Source organism: Typopeltis vanoorti, chromosome 21 (genome assembly GCF_054136105.1).
Source record: "Typopeltis vanoorti isolate ZY-2024b chromosome 21, IOZ_Tvanoo_1.0, whole genome shotgun sequence".
NCBI classification, from domain to species: Eukaryota; Metazoa; Arthropoda; class Arachnida; order Uropygi; family Thelyphonidae; genus Typopeltis; species Typopeltis vanoorti.
In genome coordinates, this window is record NC_143569.1 from 100,364,045 (window position 1) to 100,385,889 (window position 21,845).

General features: G+C 37.7%; 1 protein-coding gene across 4 annotated transcripts in view; it reads left to right on the forward strand.

Moving 5' to 3' along the window:
• LOC150095144 (sorting nexin lst-4-like) overlaps positions 1-21,845 on the forward strand; it is a 189,471-nt gene that overhangs the window by 107,943 nt on the left and 59,683 nt on the right. For all 4 annotated transcript variants that reach the window (XM_090411144.1, XM_090411141.1, XM_090411143.1 and 1 more), the window contains 2 exons: positions 4,544-4,671; positions 10,275-10,378. In XM_090411144.1, coding sequence (XP_090267270.1) covers positions 4,544-4,671; positions 10,275-10,378 — 232 coding nt within the window. The remainder of the gene's footprint in view (positions 1-4,543; positions 4,672-10,274; positions 10,379-21,845) is intronic.

Here is a 21,845-nt window from a genome sequence, read left to right on the forward strand (position 1 = left end):
GTGTCAGATGAACCTTTCGTGTGAAAGTATTTATAGAATATACAGATTGCAGAGACCAAGCGTCTATGTGAAAGTGAGGGGAGTAAGTTGGTGAGGGATGGGTCATTTATTAGTCTAATTGCTCTCCTCTGTACTGAGTCAAGCATTTTGAGGGAGCTTTTTGGAGCCCCACTCCAGATGTGAGAGCAGTATTCAAGAGCTGGGCAGATTTGTGACTTGTATAGTATTAACAGCTGTTTAGAGGTGAAGTAGCATCTTGAGCGAAAGAGAAAACCTAGTTTTTTGGAAGCTGAGGATGCAATGGTTGTGATGCGTTTATGCCAGGAGAGGCTTGATGTTAAGGTAATTCCGAGAAGAGAAATTTCCTCTTGTCTGTGAATTTGAGTGTGTTATCGAAAAATGCTGAGGGAAAATGGTTCTTTTTTGTGAGAAATAAGACAGAACTGGGTTTTACTAGCATTGAAGTTGACAAGGTTGTCTGAGCCCCATCGGAGGATGGCTTGGAGGTCGGAATTAAAGGCAGTGGTGGTTGATGTTCTGTGGGTTGAAGTGAGTTGTGTAGGGTAGGGTTTGTCAAATGAAAGGGAGGAATGTAGTGTGCTGTCATCTGCAAAACTGTGTATTGGGTGAGAGGTCAGCTGAAGTAGGTCATTGATATATAGAAGGAAGAGGGTCGGTGAGAGAACTGAGTCTTGAGGAACCCCGGCATTAAGATGGTGAGAGGATAGGGAGCCGTCTACCATCACACATAGTGTGCGTCCAGACAGGAAGCTGGCAATCCATCTGCAGAAGTCCTGAGGCAGTCCAAATGATGGGAGTTTGCTTAGTAAACCTTTGTGCCAGACTCGGTCAAAGGCTTTGGAGATATCAAGGGCAACTACTTGGGATATTTGCCGAATTTCTCCATAGCATTTGTCCAGTGATGGGTGATGTATGAGAGTATATCTCCTGTTGAGATATACTCTCATACATCAACGACTTTGGTGGAATCTGTACTGGTGGTCACTTAATAGCCGGGTACCTTCAAGGTAGATTAGGATTTGAGAGTTGATGATTTTCTCCATTACTTTGTTATTATTAATATTAATGTCATTATTAATAGTGCAGATTACATCTGCACTATTACTAATAACCTTCCCAGCTTCACATCATCTGCAAACAACTGAATATCACCCTGCAATCCACTGACAATGTCATTGATATAAAGGTTAAACAGTACAGGTCCCAGTACTGAGCCCTGTGTGACCACACTTTTAACCTTCTGTCTCCTTGATATTGCCCCACTGTAGACAACTCTCTGATACCTATCAGACAGCCAATCCTGAATCCAGTTGACTAACTTGACAACTAAACCAATGTGCTGCAACTTAAATATCAGCTTATCATGCGGCACCTTGTCAAATGCCTTTGCAAAATCCAAAAAAAATGGCAGTATATGCCTTTCCCTCATCAACTGCTCTTGTTACTTCATTATAAAAGGCAATCATATTACTAAAGCAAGAGCACCCCTTAACAAATCCATGTTGACTCTCACAGATAACATTACCCTCATCTGCCCAATGCTGTATATGGTCCCTCATTAATTTCTCCAAGATCTTAACAACTACTGATGGAACACAAACTGGCCTATAGTTAGACACATCCAGTCTATTACTCCCCTTATGCAATGGCACTATCTTACCTTCCTTCCATTCCTTAGGTACCTTTCTCATATCCAGACTTTCATTGAAAAGCCAGGTCAATGGAGCTGTCAGTTTTTTAGCACATTCTCTCAAAACCTGTGGTGAAATACCATCCAGTCCCACAGCTTTACTGACAACCGGAGTACTCAGTGTTTGAAACACACTCTCCTCTTGCACCTCTAAGCCTCGAACTTCCCTATCCCTCTAGTATTAAAACTTATTTCTCCAGGATGAAATACTCCAATAAACTGTTTATTGAACAACTCCACTATGTCCTCTACATCAGTCACTCTATTCCCATTTTTATCCCACAATGTCATTCTTCCACAATCATCCTCCTACTGGCCATATAGCTAAAAAATTCCCTAGGATTTTCTTTGGATCTTAATGCCAATCTCTTCTCATATTCCAGTTTTGCCTCCCTTACCATACTAGTCGCTCTCCTGGCCTGAGTCTTATATTCTTCATGCATCTGCTCTCCATCCCTCTCCTTATATCTCTTCCATAACCTCTTTTTCACCTGCAGTTCCTGTTTGATATTGTTTTTCATCCACTTTACACCAAACTGTGTCCTCTTCTTCACTCGTAGAATACAGTTTATTATTGCTGCTAACAAATATTTCTTCACAGTTTCCTAAGCATTATTGATATTCCAGCCTTCCAATTCCACCGTCCATGGAACTGCTTTATAATTGATATCTAAGACTATTATAATCACCCGCTTTATAATTCCTTATATATTCCCTTTTCTTTGATACTCTTGCATGTCTATTTATTTTCCAAGTCAAAACCACATGGTCATTCTCTCCAACTGCAGATAGAGATGTCATCTCAGTTATTATCAGCTCTCCTGATGCTATGATCAAATCCAAAACTCTTGTTCCCTCTATTACATGTTGCCTGAGACATTTGTCTCTCATGGTCTTCCTCTGGATAATCACATATCTATGGTCTCTCATCTTTGATCAAGCTTTATTTCTAACCCAACTCTCAGATCCATAACTTAAAACTAGTTCGAACATTGTCTTTTATATTATTACTTGAGTATTCTGGTTATTTCTCTGTTATTCCATATAAATGTATTCAGTTGGTTCCCTACCATACCAACATTGCTTATTCTGTTATCTATTTTCATATTTAATTTGCCATCTTCACTGAAAACTGTACCTAAATAGATGAAATATTTTATTTGCTCTATAGGTTCCCAATTCAGAATGCTGCTGAAGTTGTCTATTTTAATAGTTTTGGTCTTTTTGTTTCTAATTTTCATGCCAAATTTGTTTCAGCTGTTAATATGGGTGGTGAGTACTCCAACATTGAGTATGCTCAGGGTGAGGTACGAGAGTTATTGTGGTCTGTGAATATTCAACCTCCTGCATGGAGTCTTTGACCTCCATAGAGGCTTTGAAGTAATACTGATACTTATTCAGTTTAGTTAGAGAATCCTGGAGACTTGAACCGGATGTATTTAGGAGTATATTATCATCTGCATGAAGGAAAGTGCTATGTTTGATATCTCCATTTTTAATTGCCGCTTTATTTCATAATGTGATCCATACAGATGACGAACAAGAGTGATGGTAGTGTACCTTATACCTGATTTTACGTCAAACCATTTTCCTGTGTTTCCTTCACTTCTAACTGCTGATGTACAACTTAAATATAGACTTCACTGCCCTGTATAATGTTGCATTTACTCTGTATAAATGTAGTATTTCCAAAAGCTCTTCTCTGAGCACTTTGTCATACACCTTTTCCAGATCTATAGAGCTAAAGTACAGATCTGTGTTATTGTGTTATATTCTCATGATTTCTGAGGCTATTTTTCATAAAGTGAAATATCATTACATATGTACAGATTATAGAAGTGGCTCAAATACAGAGCTCTACAGCACTCTGCTGATCACCCACCTTCTTCTTGATTCTGCTCCTCTGTACCATTCTTTGATGTCTGTCTATTAGCCACCATCTTTATATTCATACCCAATTTACTTGAATTTATTTTATAGACTTCCATGCAGAATCCTTATAAATGCCTTTACAAAGTGCTGCCATGTAGCCATATCTTTTAGACAAACTCAACTGTCACTTTATTATAGAAAATGATTAAATTACTAGGCCAAGATCCACCTTTTATAAACACGCTGTCCCTGTAGGTTATATTGCTATTCACTCATTCCTGAATTCTGTCTTTGACTAACTTCTCCAATACTTTAAATCACTTTGAAGATATGGAACAGCCTATAATTTGCCATCTCTGTCTTGGAGGCTCCTTTATGCAACAGAACTATTTTTCCTTCATTCTTGGTATCTTACCAGAGTTGAGACATAAATTAAACAGTCTGGCTAGAGGCACAGCCAGTTCCCTTGTGCCTTTTTGTAATACCAGGCTGATATCCCATCTGATCCCATGGTTGTATTTGCATTCAGATTATGTAATATCCAAGAATCTCAAATTGGATTGAACACTGTATTCTATGGCTGGATTTTATCTTATTCCATATGAATTGATTCAACTGCCTCCTGTCAAAACTACTTTATTTATTCTTTTTTACAGCCAATATAGAATACAGTTTCATTATATTACTTGGCTCTGTCCCAAGTTGCCAATCCATCATTGTTCCTTGAATACTGAACAAAGAAGGATAATAGACACAAGTGGCAGATATCTACTAAGAGGATGCAATGTACCACTTGAAGTTGAACAGTGGACACTTGGTCAGAATAAATTCAGTTTTTCATATTCTTTATACACTTCATGATCCTGTGAAACACTCTGGGATACTAATATTATTTCAGTTGTTTAATACATTTTCATTATATTACTGTATTCAGCTACATATTTTTATACATTTTTTTAGGTCGTGAAGATGTATATATAGAACAGATGATGACTCAACTGCAGAGATGGATAAATTCAATCTGTAGGCATCCAGTACTTTCATCATATGATGTATGGAAACATTTTATTACATGTACTGATGAAAAGGTAAGTAGTAAACTTTTATGATATGCAGGGTTACAGAGTATGACTGATGGTAAGAAAGACAGCCTAACTACCGAGTAGGAAGGAAGCACACATGATGAGAAGAAAGAGCATGTGACTAATAAGAAAGGGAGTGCAACTGATGAGAAGAAAGAGTATATGACTGATAAGAAAAAAATAAAACAACAGAGCATGACTGATAAGAATAAAGAGAGCATGACTCCCAGGAAAACAAGAGATTATGACTGCTAGCAAAGAAGGGACCGCATGTGGAGTGAATGCCATTAATGGAATGTGAAAGAATTGAAAGTTGAGGTGGTAAAGATGAAAAATTAAATGAATATATGCAGCAAAGAATTAGTCTTCATCATCATCATCATCATTATGAAATTCCTGACATGTACCCTCAGAGGATGTAAAAGATATTATTATTATTGTTATTATTATTATTACCCCAAGACCTCATGGAGTCAAAGACTCATCTGGGAGGTCCTTTTATCACACACACAGTTCATCATACCGTGCCTTGACCATATTCAAACTCCTTGCAGACACCATACTCTCAGGCAAGGCATTCCAATCATTCACAACTCTGCACGAAAAAAACCTGCCTCTCACTCCCCTACTCACACTTTCTTTATAGAGTTTCCAGCGATGACCTCTGGTTCTCCCCCGATCTCCCACTATTTTCTGTAGAACTTCTCTAGCATTGATCCTATAACAACCCCTTACCAACTTGTAGGTCTCTATCATATCTGTCCCTCTTCCTCCTATTCATCAGACTCTGAAAATTGCATCTTCTCAATCTTTCCTCATACTTGATATTCCAGAGGTCAGAAACTACCTTAGTCAGTCGCCTTTGGACCATTTCCAACATCTCTTCATCCTTCTGAAAATCAGGTGACCAAATCTGGGCACAATAATCCATGTGTGGCCTAATCAAAGCCTTATACAAAGGAATAAGAATCTCCCTACGTCTACACATCAGTGTCCTCTGCATCATTCCCAGAAGCCTTTGTGTTGTCTTCACAATTTTGGCTACGTGTCCCCTAAATTTCAGATCCTTATCCACTATCACCCCCAGATCTCTTATTTCTTCCACCTCCAACAATATATCCTCACCATGCATAAATTCTGCATCCTATCCTTGTTTTCCAAATTTTAAAATCTTACATTTTGCAACATTGAACTCACATCCCAATTTCCGTTCCCAATCACTCAATTTATTCAAGTCTTATTGCAAGGCCACAACATCTTCACTACTCTTCATGGTTCGTCCCAACTTTGCATCATCTGCAAACAACTGAATATCTCCATCCAAATCTTCATATCATTAATATACAAGTTAAACAGTAATGACCCTAAAACAGACCCCTGAGGCATAGTGACTTTCCTTTTCCTGGATAGCGCTCCCCCATACACAACTTGTTCATACCTATCAGATAGCCAGTCTCCAATCCAATGCACTAATCTAATATCCAACCTCATCTGCTCTAGTTTGACTATCAATTTATCATGAGGTACTCTATCAAAAGCCTTTGCAAAATTATGATAGTACTATATGAAAAAATTATATCATTACTAACTTCCAATTGATAGTTTTCCTCCAAATGAATCTGTTATCTGTCAAGACTTTAATATTATCCAATCTTATGTTTCTGTTTTCTAAAGCACTTTTTTTTTTTTTTTTACTGTATCAATCCACCTAGATCTTGGCTGTCCTCTGGGTCATTTTCCTGCCAACCAGCAAACAACACTTGTTTTGCTAATTTTTTTCTCCCATTCTCTTTAAATGCCCATACCACTTGAGATTAGCTCTGCTAACACATTCCTGAAAATGCAGCAATGTCAGGTTCTTTCCTAATTATCCTCATCTTTAATATATTACTGTCTTTGATCAAGTGTTTTACTTCTGACCCAGCTCTCAGATCCATAAGTTAAAATTAGTTTGAACACTGTCTTGTACACAGCTAATTTAGTGTTCTGACTAATTTCTCTCTTATTCCATATAATTTTATTCATTTAATTCCCTACTATACTAGCTTTGGTAATTCTGTTGTCTATTTTCATATTTAATTTTCGATCTTAACTAAAAATTGTACCTAACCAGCTGAAATGTTTTACTTGTTCTACAGGTTCTCCATTCAGGACAGTTGATGTTTTCAGTGTTCCTTCTATTTTCATAATTCTTGTCTTTTCATTTCTGATTTTCATATCAAATATATTACAGAAGTTATTCAATTTAGTCAGAGAATCTTACAATCTTATACTGAATTTATTTAGGAGTTTAACGTCATCTACGAGTAAAGTAATGAGCTGAAATTAACATCTCCAATTCCAATATCAGGTTTAATGCCACTTTGCTTCATGATATAATCCATATAGATAATGAGTAACAGTGGAGGGAATGTATATATCAAACCATCTTCCTGTACCTCCTTCAATTCCAAATGCTGACTTACAACTCTAATATAGACTATATATTGCTTGATATAATGTCTCACTTACAGCATATGACTGTAGCAATTTGAACAGATTTCCTCTTGGCACCTTGTCATATGTCTTTTCAAGATCTATGATGCTTAAATACAGATCCTTGTTATATTCTTGTAATTTCTCAACTATTTGGAAGTTTTTTCACTTGCTTATACTATAAATTAAAGATACCAAGAAATTATATACTTGGTTTAATCCTTTATCCAAGTGTAAGCAAACAAGTCTGCACCTGAACTATTCTCAGGACTGGGGCAACTCGTATAAAGAAACTAAGCCTTCGCATTACTTACCTTAGCATCCCATAATACAAAGCACATCTCCTTGTGGAAATGTATAATGCTATGCATTATGAGAAGGGTCACTACCCAGACTGGTTTTGACCTTTATTGAGGTCTCATCAGTGGGAGACCGACCCAGAGGTTATCCTAAGGTTGAAGTATATAAACCAAGTATATAATTTCTTGGTATCTTTAATTCTCAACTATTTGTCTTAAAGTCAAAATCCAGTTTGTTCTTCTTCTTCACCAAACTTCCCTTCCACAATTTTTTAGCAGTTTCTCAATTATTGTTATATTATCTTACTAGGAACACTGAATAGGGAAATGCCTCTGTAATTCTCACATTCAGTTTTATTTATTGCTTTATAGATGAGTACTATCTATGAGAGCTCTACTCTAATCATCCAGAATTTGACCCTCTGGCCAAGCCTTCTGAATTATGCCATGCAGCCACTGTAAAACTTTTATACGTGCATACTTGAGCATTTCTGGTTGAATATCATCTCCAACTGCCTTTCCACATTTCAGGTTTTTGATGGGTTTTTCTGCTTCAAGTATGGATATGTATTCCTGATTGCATTCCTGTTGAGTGTAATCTTCCACTGCACTGTCTACTTGTTTATTATTATTATTATTATTAAACAAGACCTCAAGGAGTCAAAGACTCATCTAGGAGGTCCTTTTATCGTGCACACATCTCATCATACTGTGTCTTAAACACATTCAAACTCCTTGCAGACACCACACTCTCAGGCAAGGCATTCCAATCACTCACAACTCTGCACGAAAAAAATCTGCCTCTCACTCCCCTACTCACACCCTCTTTATACAGTTTCCAGGGATGACCTCTGGTTCTCCCCTGATCTCCCACTATTCTCTGTAGAACTTCTCCACCATTGATCCTATAACAATCCCTTACCAACTTGTAGGTCTCTATCATATCTCCCCTCTTCCTTCTCTCCACTAGACTCTGCAAATTACATCTTTTCAATCTTTCCTCATACTCGACATTCCAGAGGTCAGAAACTACCTTAGTCAGTCGCCTTTGGACCCTTTCCAACATCTCTTCATCCTTCTGAAAACCAGGTGACCAAATCTGGGCACAATAGTCCATGTGTGGCCTAATCAAAGCCTTATACAATGGAACAAGAATCTCCCTACTTCTACACGTCAGTGTCCTCCGCATCATTCCCAGAAGTCTTTGTGTTGTCTTCACAATTTTGGCAATGTGTCCCCTAAATTTTAGATCCTTATCCACTATCACCCCCAGATCTCTTATTTCCTCTACTTCCAACAATATATTCTCACCAAGCATAAATTCTGCATCCCATCTTTGTTTTCCAAATTTTAAAACCTTACATTTTGCAACATTGAACTCACATCCCCATTTGCTTGCCCAATCACTCAATTTATTCAAGTCTCCTTGCAAGGCCACAACATCTTCACTACTCTTTATGGTATTATACTTTGCATCATCTGCAAACAACTGAATATCTCCATCCAAATCTTTGCCAATATCATTAATATACAAGTTAAATAGTAATGGCCCTAAAACAGACCCCTGAGGCACTCCACTAGTGACTTTCCTTTTCCTGGATATTGCACCCCCATACACAACTTGTTGATACTTATCAGATAGCCAGTCTCCAATCCAAATAGTTTCATTTAGCAATTGTTCAAAGTAATTATTCCAATTATCTAAAATATCTTTATCTTCAGTTTTCATATCATACAGTTTTCCACTGAATATTTAAGGTCTGGTTCTTGTTTTCAAACTTGTTCATTGTTTCTTTAATAATATTTGTGTATTTTAGTTCTATAGTCCACATCTGAAAGCTGTTCAACTTTGATTCATTTTAAAACTTTTTATATATACTCTTCTTTTCAATATGAAATTCAATTTTATTCTGCTCAAAACTAAATAGTGATCACTTCCAACTTCAAATCCTGTATATTTTTGTGTCCTGAACCAATGAGAAACATAGCTATCAACAGTAACATAGTCAAAGAGACTTTTGTTATTTCTTGCATTTTCTTTTCATATGAATTTCTGCATATTTTTATGTTGAAACGTGGTGTTAGCTATAACTAGTCCCTCTCCTGAACAGAAATCTAGCAGGTACACTTTCTTCTTTGTACACAAAGATATTACCCCTAACTCCCTTGCTTGCACTTGGTCATCAAATCAAAATTGAAATGACATATTGCGAGTCTCCAAATTCAAGAATTTATGAAGATGAAGTATATGGTTTTACAAGGAAATTAAAAATATCGAATGTGCCTGTTAGTATTTCAAATCTCTTATAATCAACTTTTACAAGAATAAAAAGTCTGAAAATTATAAACATCTAGTTGAGGAAATGTTGACATTATACCATACAATGGGTAACATGTCACTTAAAATCCATTTACTGCATTCTCATTTGGGCATTTTTCTTCAGAATTTGGGAACTACGAGTAAAAAATGTGGGAATCACTTTCAGGATATCTCCACTTTAGAAAAATGATACTTGAGCTGATATAATCTGAATATGCTGGTGGATTATTAATGTTCATAATTAAGAAAAAAGTGTATAAAATCCTGAACTTTCAACATTTTCTAAACTTTCAAAATCCTGCTATAAAAGTAAATTATTAAGAAAATTTTAATTGGCTTCCTCTTATATTATGTTTATGTCATTTTTAATTCTGTGGTGCAGTATTTGTTTCATAAAAATGCAAAATTTGGATTTAGCATTAAAAAATCCAGAATCACATGTATTTCTAAGTAGGAACTATAGAAAAAGTGTAGTTATGTAAAGAATTATTACTTTATGCTTTCTTTGTTTCCAGCTTTGGAAAGCAGGGAAACGAAGAGCAGAAAAAGATGAACTTGTAGGAGCATCATTCTTTTTGGCTATAAGAGTTCCGCAAGTGCTATTGGATCCAAATTTTGTGTAAGTAGCAATAACTATATACATTCAGTAATTTCTCCAACCATAGTGGCAAAAGCACTTGCTTGTAGAATAACTGAAAGATTGGATATCTAAAGGTACAAATACATGGTATAGTACCAGAAGTCAGCTGACACACTAATTTAATCAAGGGTTAGTTAATTAGAGGCTTGGTCATTTGAATATCTAATAATTGAGCAATTGCTGTATTTAGAGCATGGTTTCTGGATTATCCAGTCTTCAGCCCTTTCTTGATATTAATACTAATGCACCATAGGCTAAGTGGATTTAAAAAACTTACCCCTGTTCAGTAGGTTTTGGAATATTTGTAGTTTGCAGAGTCATGCTCACTGTAGTCTACCACTTGGTAGATTAATGGGTTAGGGTAGATGGCAGCATTCGTAAAGAATTTCTCAGCCCTTTCACATAAGGATGCTTTTGATATCTCAGGGATTTCAGCTTCTCAATGAAGTTGTATGTTTCTTATAAACCTATCTGCTGAATGCCATTCATAAAACACATTTGTGCTGGATTATTTCTATTTTGCTAATGTTTGAATTTGCTGTGTGACTACATGCATGTGAGCCATACATCAAGACTGGCCTGATCAGCATCTTGTATAAGAGCAGTTTAAGTTCCGTGCTTAGTCAACTATGATATCAAGTTTAGTTGTCCTTTTGCCATATTTGCTTCTGAGCAGACATGATCAATGTGAGACAGGAACCAAAGTCCTTTCTTTAGTTCTATAGAGGTGCCAAATATGACCACTTCACTCTGCAGGGACACTCATCTTCTTTTGAATAGCACTGCAGTACTATTCAAAAGAAGTGGTGAATTAATGTCTTTGTTGACATTAATTCACCATTTTTTGAACAATTACTCTAGTTCTGAGATTGTGCTTTGCAGTTTTGCAGTTAATAATGTACATTGCAGGGAACAGACTAATACTGCATTATCATCTGCATATAAGGCCATATGATGCAACTGTGCATGGTATGTTGGCTATGTATGTGGCAAAGAGCAGACATGATAGCAGAGAACTCTGAAAGACACCTACTGTGATTTTACATTCAAATGATCTAATTCCTGCAGCTTCACTTTGAGTTTGCAATTGCTAAGGTACGATTTGGTTAGTTCGACCAGTCCTAGTGGGAATTTGGTCTGCAGGAGTTTGAAGAGAAGCCAACCATATTTTGTTGAATGCATAGGCAATGTACAAGAAGCAGTGATGGATAAGAGGAAGGCAAAGCAGAAGAGGGATGAGTCAGGAGTGGAAGAGGACAGAGAGTAGTGCAGAGGGAAAAAGCGAGAAGCCAAGAGAGTTGTTGCACAGGTGGAGGCCATGGCATATCAAGACCTTTATGATCAATTAGAAACAAAGGAAGGAGAGAGAAAGATTTATCGATTGGCAAAATGTAGAAATAAGGCATCAAAGGACATCGTACATGTGAGGCAAATCAAAGACTCTGGAGGAAGGGTATTAAGGAGGGACGTAGATATAAGAAAGAGATGCATGGAAGGCACTGGGGGAAGAGAGAATTGACCTGCTGTGGGACCTGTTAATAAAAGTTTATCAACAGGAAAATATACCCGAGGAATGGAGGGAAAGTACTTCTGTCCCATCTACAAGAGTAAAGGAGGATGCACAAGACTGTAAGAATACAGAGGAATAAAGTTGATGTCCCACACAATGAAAATCCTAGAGAGGGTTCTTGATGGAAGACTGAGGAAGGAGGTGGAGGTTGCAAAAGAGCAATTTGGCTTCATGCCTGGTCGATCAACGACAGATGCTATCTTTGGGTTATGACGGATGATGGAAAAGTTTCGAGAGAAACAACGGGAGCTACATCTGGTATTTATTAATCTGGAGAAAGCGTATGATAGAGTGCCAAGGCAAGAAGTCTGGAGGTGTCTGAGGGAAAAGAAGGTACTGGAGAAATATATCAGGTTGGTTCAGGAGATGTATAGAAATGTGAAGACAAGAGTTCGAACCTGCCTGAGAGAGACAGAAAGGTTTTCAGTGACAGTTGGCTTGCATCAAGGGTCAGCATTAAGTCCGTTCCTGTTTAATATTGTGATGGAGGTGGTGACAGAGGAGGTGAGAGAAGATGCATCTTGGACTATTTTGTATGCAGATAACATTGTGCTGTGTGCAGAATCAAGAGAAGAAGTGGCAGCCAAACTGGAAAGTACTGGAAGAGAGAGGTATGAGACTGAGCAGAAGTAAGACAGAGTATATGTGTTGCAAAGTGGATGGCAGCCAGGAGACAGATCTGGAGCTGGAAGGAAATGTCATCAGGAAGATCAGTGACTTTAGATACTTAGGTTCAACAATGAAAGAGGATGGTGAGGCTGAGAAGGAAGTAGGATGAAGGATGGAGGAACTGGGGAGAGAGAGAGAGAGAGAGAGATGGCTGGATTGCTATGCGATAAGAGGGTGCTGATCAATCTAAAATAAATTTAGTTCAATCCTTTATCCAAGTGTGAGCAAACAAAGTTTGTGCCTGAAAGTATCTTCAGGACTGGGGTAAGGTAGTACTGTTGGATTCTGAATGAAGAGAAATTGAAATTATTAATACTCCCTCCAGAATCCAACATAATCCACCATATCAAAGGCTACATTTGTAGATATTATTTAGTGTAAATCTCTTATTATAAACTATTATTCATATAATTACCTTTGAGTTTTTTTTATTTAATTATTTAATCTAGGATATGTATTAATAATGGAAAGGACTCTGTATAAAAATAACGTTCAGATTATTTTATTTATTCCTATATTAATAGTAGAAGAATTTGTGTTCATCATATTTAATTATATATTATTTGAATTGAAAAATATCCTTTTATTTAATTTCTGTATGTAAAGGTATAATGTTATGTAATGCTTATGCTTATGTACTGCTCTAATTGTTGTCATGGAGACAGAGTTAAAAATAGAAAGCATGAGCGTAGTAGCACGTGAGTTTTGGATATGAGATGGAATTGATATGAGCTAGATGGTGAGAACAAGTTTTGGCGGGAAAAAGGAAAGAAAGTATATAAACGGGAAAACAGGGGACAGAAAAGAACAGTTGGTCGGCAGAGTCAGCACTAGAACTAGGGACTGAGTACAGTTGGAGCACTCAGCACAGTAATGGCACTGAGAACAGTACAATAGAGATGAGGAAATAATTTATTGGCAGCACGGAGTTAAATAAGAGGCTGTAGTACAAAGAATTAAGTGCTGTGATCAGATTACGAAGGATTGAAATGTAAATTGACAACTCAGAATACTGATATGGAATTCTGAAGTTAATGTTGTATTCCAGAGCTTTCAAGGAAGATTAGTAGAAAGCTGATTCTATTGTAAAGTAGTATATGGGGAATAAGTAGATTTTCTAGTGCAAGTGTGTCTGCCTATGTGATGTGCTGAAATTAAAGATTAAGTTAGTTTAAAGAAGATTACTTTTGAAATGTGTAGCTCCAGTGTGATAATTAACTAAAGTTTTAAGTGTGCCTCAGTGAATAATATGTGCAAAGATTTATTCCCATAAGAACAGTTGTACTTTATAGATTTTAGAGTGAAGTTATAAGAGTTATCTCCTTCTGTTAAATCCTAACATTAACTGTGGTGTTTATGCTGAAATTAGCCGAAGCTAGAAGATTAACAGTCTTCACCCCTTAAAGTGATAGCTATCTCTTGACTGAGCTATGTGATTTCTGACTAAGGGATAGATAAAGAATACTATTGTAAAAATATTTGCTGTGAATTTCAGTGGTAAATAACTTTAGAATTATCTTTGCCTATTAAGGAGAAATTAGATTTTGAAGCTCAGTGTTTAATACCAAAAGTTCAGTGAATGTTATGTGTAGTTGAACTGAGTTAATTTTGCATTATCTTGTATCCAAAGTATGCTTATGTATATATTATATAACCTTGCATTAAATGTTTTGTTTTATTGATTTCAATTTGTTGTTAGCTTGATTCTTTTCCACTGCACTGTTCATAAAATGATCGGACCTAGCAGGAACCTTAAATGTTAATGTAAGATTCGGCCTATATGTAAACATTAGACTGCTAAAGTTAATTAATATTTGATTACACTATTTTGCATAGACTAATCTGAATATAGGGTGGCGCAGTATAATAGAAATTTCCCTATATTTGGATTAGTAATCAACATACAATTAACCTTAATAAGAACAATGTTAAAGCAAGATGGCGGATCAAAAGACAGGAAGGACGATCCAACAGTACAACACTGGGCAACTCGTAGCAAAGGTGGACCACTACCAACATTCCTATCTCAGTATCTCCCATAATGCAAAACACATCTCCTTGCAGATATGTATAATGTTATGCATTAAGGGAAGGACCACTACCCAGACTAGTTTCGACCTTTATTGAGGTCTCTTCAGTGGGAGCCCAGCCCATACGTGGAGATACCAGGCTGAAGCAATAGCGAGGTCATCTTTACCTATAGAAGTTGCCAAAAGGTGTGCCACCTTTTTATTAAATTACTCTGGATTTAGAGAAAGATGTTGAAAGTTTATTTTTCACTTGGTTAGACTATAATAAATTTAGTTTAATCCTTTATCCAAGTATGAGCAAACAAAGTTTGCACCTGAAAGTATCTTGAGGACTGGGGTAAGGTAGATACAACACCAGTCAACTCATAGCAAAGGTGGACCAAGCTACCAAAACTCCTATCTCAGTATCTTCCATAATGCAAAAGATGTGGTTTGCATTATGGGAGATACTGAGATACTAAGATAAACAGTCTTCACCCCTTAAAATGATAGCTATCTCTTAGCGAAGATGGAATAGTGGAGATTGTTTCTGAGACTCCTGAAAGCGAAGAAGTTAATAATAATGATCGAGATAATCCTACTTTTACTGCTGATATAATTAAAGAAGTTCTTAAACTGACCAGTAATTTAGGCAATTATTTTGCCCGCATGATCCAAATGAAGAACGTGCTGGGAAATTTTCACGTGAGCTTAAGTTGTTAATGTCTTCATACAGAGAATTATATCGCGACTTATCTAAAGCATCAACACAGCGATTAATAACTGAGTTCATGCTACTGAAACAACCAGTGATACTTTTCTTCAAGACATGACAAGAAGAATTCCACAAGTTGACGCGTAAGTCAATGACGATAATACCATATCTAGTAGTTCTAGTGATATTACAGTCTCACGAAAATGAAAGCTTTCGCATTTATTGTCAGAAACTGATAGCTAATAACATACTTTTTTTATAGAATCCTTAGCAAACAACTGAAATGAATATGTTTTTTTTTTAAAGTTATTAAAATTCATTATGTATGTGTGTTCTCCATGAAATGTAAATAAAAATCTTATGATCCAAATGAATTTAATGTTTTTTTTTTATTATTTTGCTTGTATTTCAGGTTTGGAACCAATCTTCACTTTTTCTATGGAGTCAGTAGTTCTTTTTACGCAAATTCTATTTACACGTAATTTTTAGGAACATATCTATCGCATAAAAAGAGGTTTAGGTGTATATCATTTTTATTATTTCATTATCAATTTCATCATCATCATCATCATCATCAAATTCCTGACATGTACCCTCAAGGAGCGTACAGGATATGATAGTACTACATGAAATATTTACATCACCACTATCTTCCTATCTACAATTTTCCTCCAAATCGGTCTATTACTTGTCAAGACTCCAATATTATCATTATCAGATCTTATATTTCTATCGTATAAGGCACATTGTATTATTATTTCCTATCTTGCTAAGTCATTTCATCTTATGCAGCCACCGAAGGAGGCAAGCTAGCCTCAATAGGTGCCGGTCCCAAGCCTGGATAAATGCGAGGGTTGATGTCAGGAAGGGCATCCGGTCGGAAAACTTCAGTGCCAACTCAAACTATGATTATGAGTCGAAGAGAAAATGATATAAGGGGTAGGGTGTACCCCTTAAGCGATGCGCAGCCACGTCGCCCTACAGCTGCGAGAAGTGGACGAGGGCTACCGCATCAAGGGCGGGTGCGGTTAAAGAAGCGAGCCCAGCAGGTGGAGAGGATGTTGCGAGTGGGAACACTGAATGTTGGAAGCATGACTGGAAGGGGAAGAGAGGTGGCAGACATGATGAGGAAGAGGAAGTTGGACATTTTATGTGTGCAGGAGACAAGGGGGAAAGGCAAAGGAACTGGGAGATGGATATAAATTGTTCTACTCTGGAGCAAATAACGAGGGAAGAAATGGTGTAGGAATTGTGGTGTGTGGCAGAATGAAGGGTGAAGTACTGGACGTGGGTAGAAGGAACGACAGGATCATGCGAATGAAATTGGGTCTTGGAGAAGAGCGGGTGGTCGTATTATGTGTATATGCCCTGCAAGTTGGTTGTACAGCAGAGGAAAAAGATGAGTTCTGGAACGTGTTAGATGAAGAAATGAGGGAATTGGAAGAAAATGAGATGGTGATTGTTGGAGGAGACTTGAACGGGCACATAGGAAGACAGAATAGAGACTGTGAAAGGGTGCATGGTGGCCACGGAGTTGGAATGATGAACCAGGAAGGAGAGAAGGTTGTGGACTTTGCAGTAGCGTTTGATCTGGCAATTGTGAACTCATTTTTCATCAAGAGGGAAGAACATTTGATAACATTTAGGAGTGGCAACAACAGCTCACAAATTGACTACATTTTGACTAGAAGAAAACATCTTAAGGTTGTGACAAATTGTAAAGTAATTCCAACAGATCAAGTAGCACAACAACACCGACTGCCGTGCGCAGACTTTAAAATAAGATCGAAGATAAGAACTTCTGGTTGCCATGGGATGAAGACAATTAAGTGGTTTCGCTTAAAAGAGGAGAGTGTGAGGAATTGTTTTAGGGAGAGAGTGTTAGAGAGGATTTCGGATGGACTGGAAAGTGTACAAGATTGGTGGAAACATAATTCAAAAGTAATCCTGAGCTGTGCAATCGAGGTGCTTGGTGAGACATCTGGAAAGATTAGAGAGCAGAAGAAGGGTTGGTGGTGGAATAATGATGTACAAGTGGCAGTGACAGCTAAGAGGAAGGCAAAGCAGAAGTGGGATGAGTCAAGAGTGGAAGAGGACAGAGAGGTGTACAAAGAGAGAAAGCAAGAAGCCAAGAGAATTGTGGCACAGGCAAAGGCCATGGCATATCAAGATCTGTATGATCAATTAGAAACAAAGGAAGGACAGAGAAAAATTTACCAACTAGCGAAATGTAGAAATAAAGCAGCAAAGGACATCTTACATGTGAGGCAGATCAAAGATGCTGAAGGAAGAGTATTATGGAGGGATGTGGACATAAGAAACAGATGGAAAATATACTTTGAGGGACTTTTGAATGAGGAAAATGCAAGGACTCACAGAGGAAATGGGCAGCCTTCTGAGGGGATGGTGCAGAACATCAGTAGAATGGAAGTGACGGAGGCCATGAAGAGGATGAGGAATGGAAAAGGGGTAGGTCCCGACAGAATTCCAGTGGAGGCATGGAAGGCACTGGGGGAAGAGGGAATTGACCTGCTGTGGGACCTGTTCACGAAAGTTGCCAACAGGAAAATATACCCGAGGAATGGAGGGAGAGTACTCTTGTTCCCATCTACAAAGGTAAAGGGGATGCACAAGACTGTAAAAATTACAGAAGAATAAAGTTGATGTTCCACACAATGAAGATCCTAGAAAGGGTTCTTGTTGATAGATTGAGGAAGGAGGTGGAGATTGCAAAGGAACAATTTGGCTTCATGCCTGGTAGATCAACAACAGATGATATCTTTGGGTTACGAGAGATGATGGAAAAATATCGACAGAAACAAAGAGAGCTACATCTGGTATTTATTGATCTGGAGAAAGCATACGATAGAGTGCCAAGGCAAGAAGTCAGGAGGTGTCTGAGGGAGAAGAAGGTGCCAGAGAAATATGTAAGGTTGGTGCAGGAAATGTACAGAAATGTGAAGACAAGTGTTCGGACCTGTTTGGGACAGACAGAAAGTTTTCAAGTAACAGTTGGCTTGCATCAAGGGTCAGCATTAAGTCCGTTTCTGTTTAATATTGTGATGAAGGTGGTAACAGAGGAGGTGAGAGAAGATGCGACTTGGACAATGTTGTATGCAGATGACATCTTGCTGTGTGTAGATTCAAGAGAAGAAGTGGGAACTAAACTGGAAAGATGGAGAAAAGTACTGGAAGAGAGAGGTATGAGACTGAGCAGAAGTAAGACAGAGTATATGTGTTGCGCAGTGGGCGGCGGCGGCCAGGAGACAAATCTGGAGCTGGAAGGAAATGTCATCAAGAAGGTGAGAGACTTTAGATACTTAGGTTCAACAGTGGAAGAAGATGGAGGAGCTGAGATGGAAGTGGGATGCAGGATACAAGCGGGTTGGAGGAAGTGGAGGGAGATGGCTGGAGTGTTATGCGATAAGAGGGTGCCGATCAATCTGAAAGGCAAAATTTATACGACAGTAGTGAGGCCAGCTATGACATATGCTATAAAAACTGTGGCCCTGAGGAAAAATAACATCAGCAGGATGGAAGTAGCAGAGATGAGGATGCTTAGGTGGATGTGCGGTGTGACCAGAAAGGATCGTCTGAGAAATGACTATGTCAGGGGAACAGTGAAAGTTACGAACTTAGGAGCGAAAATTTAGGAGGCAAGGTTGAGATGGTTTGGTCATGTGATGAGGGGGGAGGACGAATATGTGGGAAGAAGGGTCTTACAGATGGATGTGCAAGGAAGGCGGAAGTGTGGGCAGCCAAAGAAGAGATGGAGGGAGCTGGTAGAAGATGACTTGAAGATGAAGAACTTGGATGTGGTGACAGCCCAAGACAGGAAGGTGTGGAGGAGACTCATTACAAACAGTGACCCCACATAAGTGGGAGAAGGTGCAGAAGAAGAAGAAGAAGATAAGGCACATTGTACCGTATCAATCCACCTATATCTTGGTCTTCCTCTGGGTCGTTTTCCTGCAAACCTGGCAGAGAACACTTGTTTTGCTAATCTTTCCTTGCCCATTCTGTTTAAGTGACCATACCACCTGAGATTAGCTCTGCTAACGCACTCCTGGATGCCGACAATGTCAAGTTCTTTCCTAATATCCTCATTTTTAATATGATATTGCCATTGATACCATCTGTTCACGCCTCTAATTTTTCTAAGGACTCTCATATCTGCGGTCTCTAGTCTTTGGACAAGTGTTTTACTTCTCACCCAGCTCTCAGATCCATAAGTTAAAATTAGTTTGAACACTGTCTTGTACACAGCTAATTTAGTGTTCTGACTAATTTCTCTCTTATTCCATATGAATTTATTCAATTAACTTCCCACCATACCAGCTTTGTTGATTCTGTTGTCTATTTCCATATTTAATTTACAATCTTCACTAAAAATCGTGCCTAAGTAGCTGAAATGTTTTACTTGTTCCACAGGTTCCCCGTTCACAACACAGTTGACATTTTCAACAATTCTACGTATTTTCATTGTCTTTGTTTTTTTAATGGGGACCTTCATACCATATCTATTACAACAGTTATTCAATTTAGTAAGGGAATCTTGCAAACTTGTAGTGGATTTATTCAGAGGTATAACATCATCCACATAAAGCAAAGAGCTCATATTAACATCTCCAATTCTGATATCATGTTTAATACCACTTTCCTTCCTAATGTGATCCATATAGATAATGAATAACACAGGGGATAACGTACATCCTTGTCTCACACCAGAGTTAACATTAAACCATTTTCCTGTACTTCCTTTAATTCTAACTGCTGACTTACAACTCAAATAAAGACTAAGGATTGCTTGATATAATGCCCCATTGACACCATATAACTGTAGCGTATTGAATAGCTTCTCTCTTGGCACCTTGTCATATGCCTTTTCCAAAACTTAAATACAGATCTTTGTTATATTCCCATGCTTTCTCGACTATTTGTCATAAAGTGAAGATCTGATCCTGACAGCCTCTATTTGGCCTGAATCCAGCTTGTTCTTCGCCAAGCATTTCTTCCACAATTCTTCTCAACCGTTTCTCAAGTATACTTGCATAGATCTTGCCAGGAACACTCAGTAGGGATATACCTCTGTAATTCTCACATTCAGTTTTATTTCTCTTTTTATATATGTGTACTATGAGAGCTCTACTCCAATCATCTGGAATTCATCCCTCTATCGAGGCTTTCTGAACTATGCAGTGCAGCCACTGTAAGACTTTTATACCACCATACTTCAGCATTTCTGGTCGGATATAATCTACTCCTACTGCCTTTCCACATTTCAAGCCTTTGATGGCTTTTTCTACTTCAAGTATGGATATGTATTCCTGACTGCATGCCTGGTCAGTAATTTTTACCACGGTGCTGTCATCACTGCTTGTTTCATTTAGCAGTTTTTCAAAGTAATTACTCCATACTTCAAGGATATCTTTTTCTCCTGTTTTCATGTCACCTTTATCATCTCTAACTCCTTTTACAGCACTCTTTCCTCCATTTCTAAGCTTCTTCTACAACCTCCAGAATATCTTACCACCTTCTTGATATTTATTTTCTATGTTCTTGTCAAAGTTCTCCCATGACTTTTGTTTAGCTAGTTTAACACAGTGTTTCGCTTTCTTACATTTGTCTCTGTATTCTCTAAGAGCAAAAGCTGACTTATTTGCTAGGAACTTTTGATATGATTTCTTCTTTTCCTTCACTGCCTCTGTAACTTCCTGTGTCCACCATGGAGTCCTGATTTTTCTATCCTTGCAGACAACCTCACCACATGCTTCTCTGGCTGAATCAATCAGGGTTTTCTTCAATGCTTGCCACTGAATCTCCAAGGTTTGGTTCCTGTTCTGAAACTCTTTCATTTTTTCTTCAATAATCTTTGTGTATGTTAGTCTACAGTTCACATCTGAGAGCTGCTCAACTTTTATTCGCTTTAAAACTTTCTTACATGTTATTCTTTTCAAAATGAAATTCAATTTTATCCTGCTTAAGACTAAATAGTGATCACTTCCAATTTCAAATCCTCTGTACACTCTGATGTCCTGCACCACAGAGAAAACATCACTATCAACAATAACATAGTCAATGAGATTTTTCTTATTCCTTGGCTCTTCTCTCCATGTGAATTTGTTCACATTTTTATGTTGGAACATGGTGTTAGTAATAACCAATCCATGTCCTGAGCAAAAATCCAATAGATATTTGCCATTATTATTAGGTTTACTCTTTTCTCCAAATTTTCTCAAAAATTGTATGTCTCACAATCATTTCCTTCTCTGCTATTCAGATCACCAACAAGGACCAACTTTTCTTTTTTCATTGTGTCAGTTGCTTTTTCTAAAGCATCAAAAAATTCCTCCACGTCTACCTTAGTAGAACCTTCTGTGGGATCATAGGCACAAATATGTCTCATTGTCCAGTTCCCCATTCTCATATTTGCCCACATCACTCTACTTGAGACCGCCTGTCATTCAAGAAGATTAGCCTCGT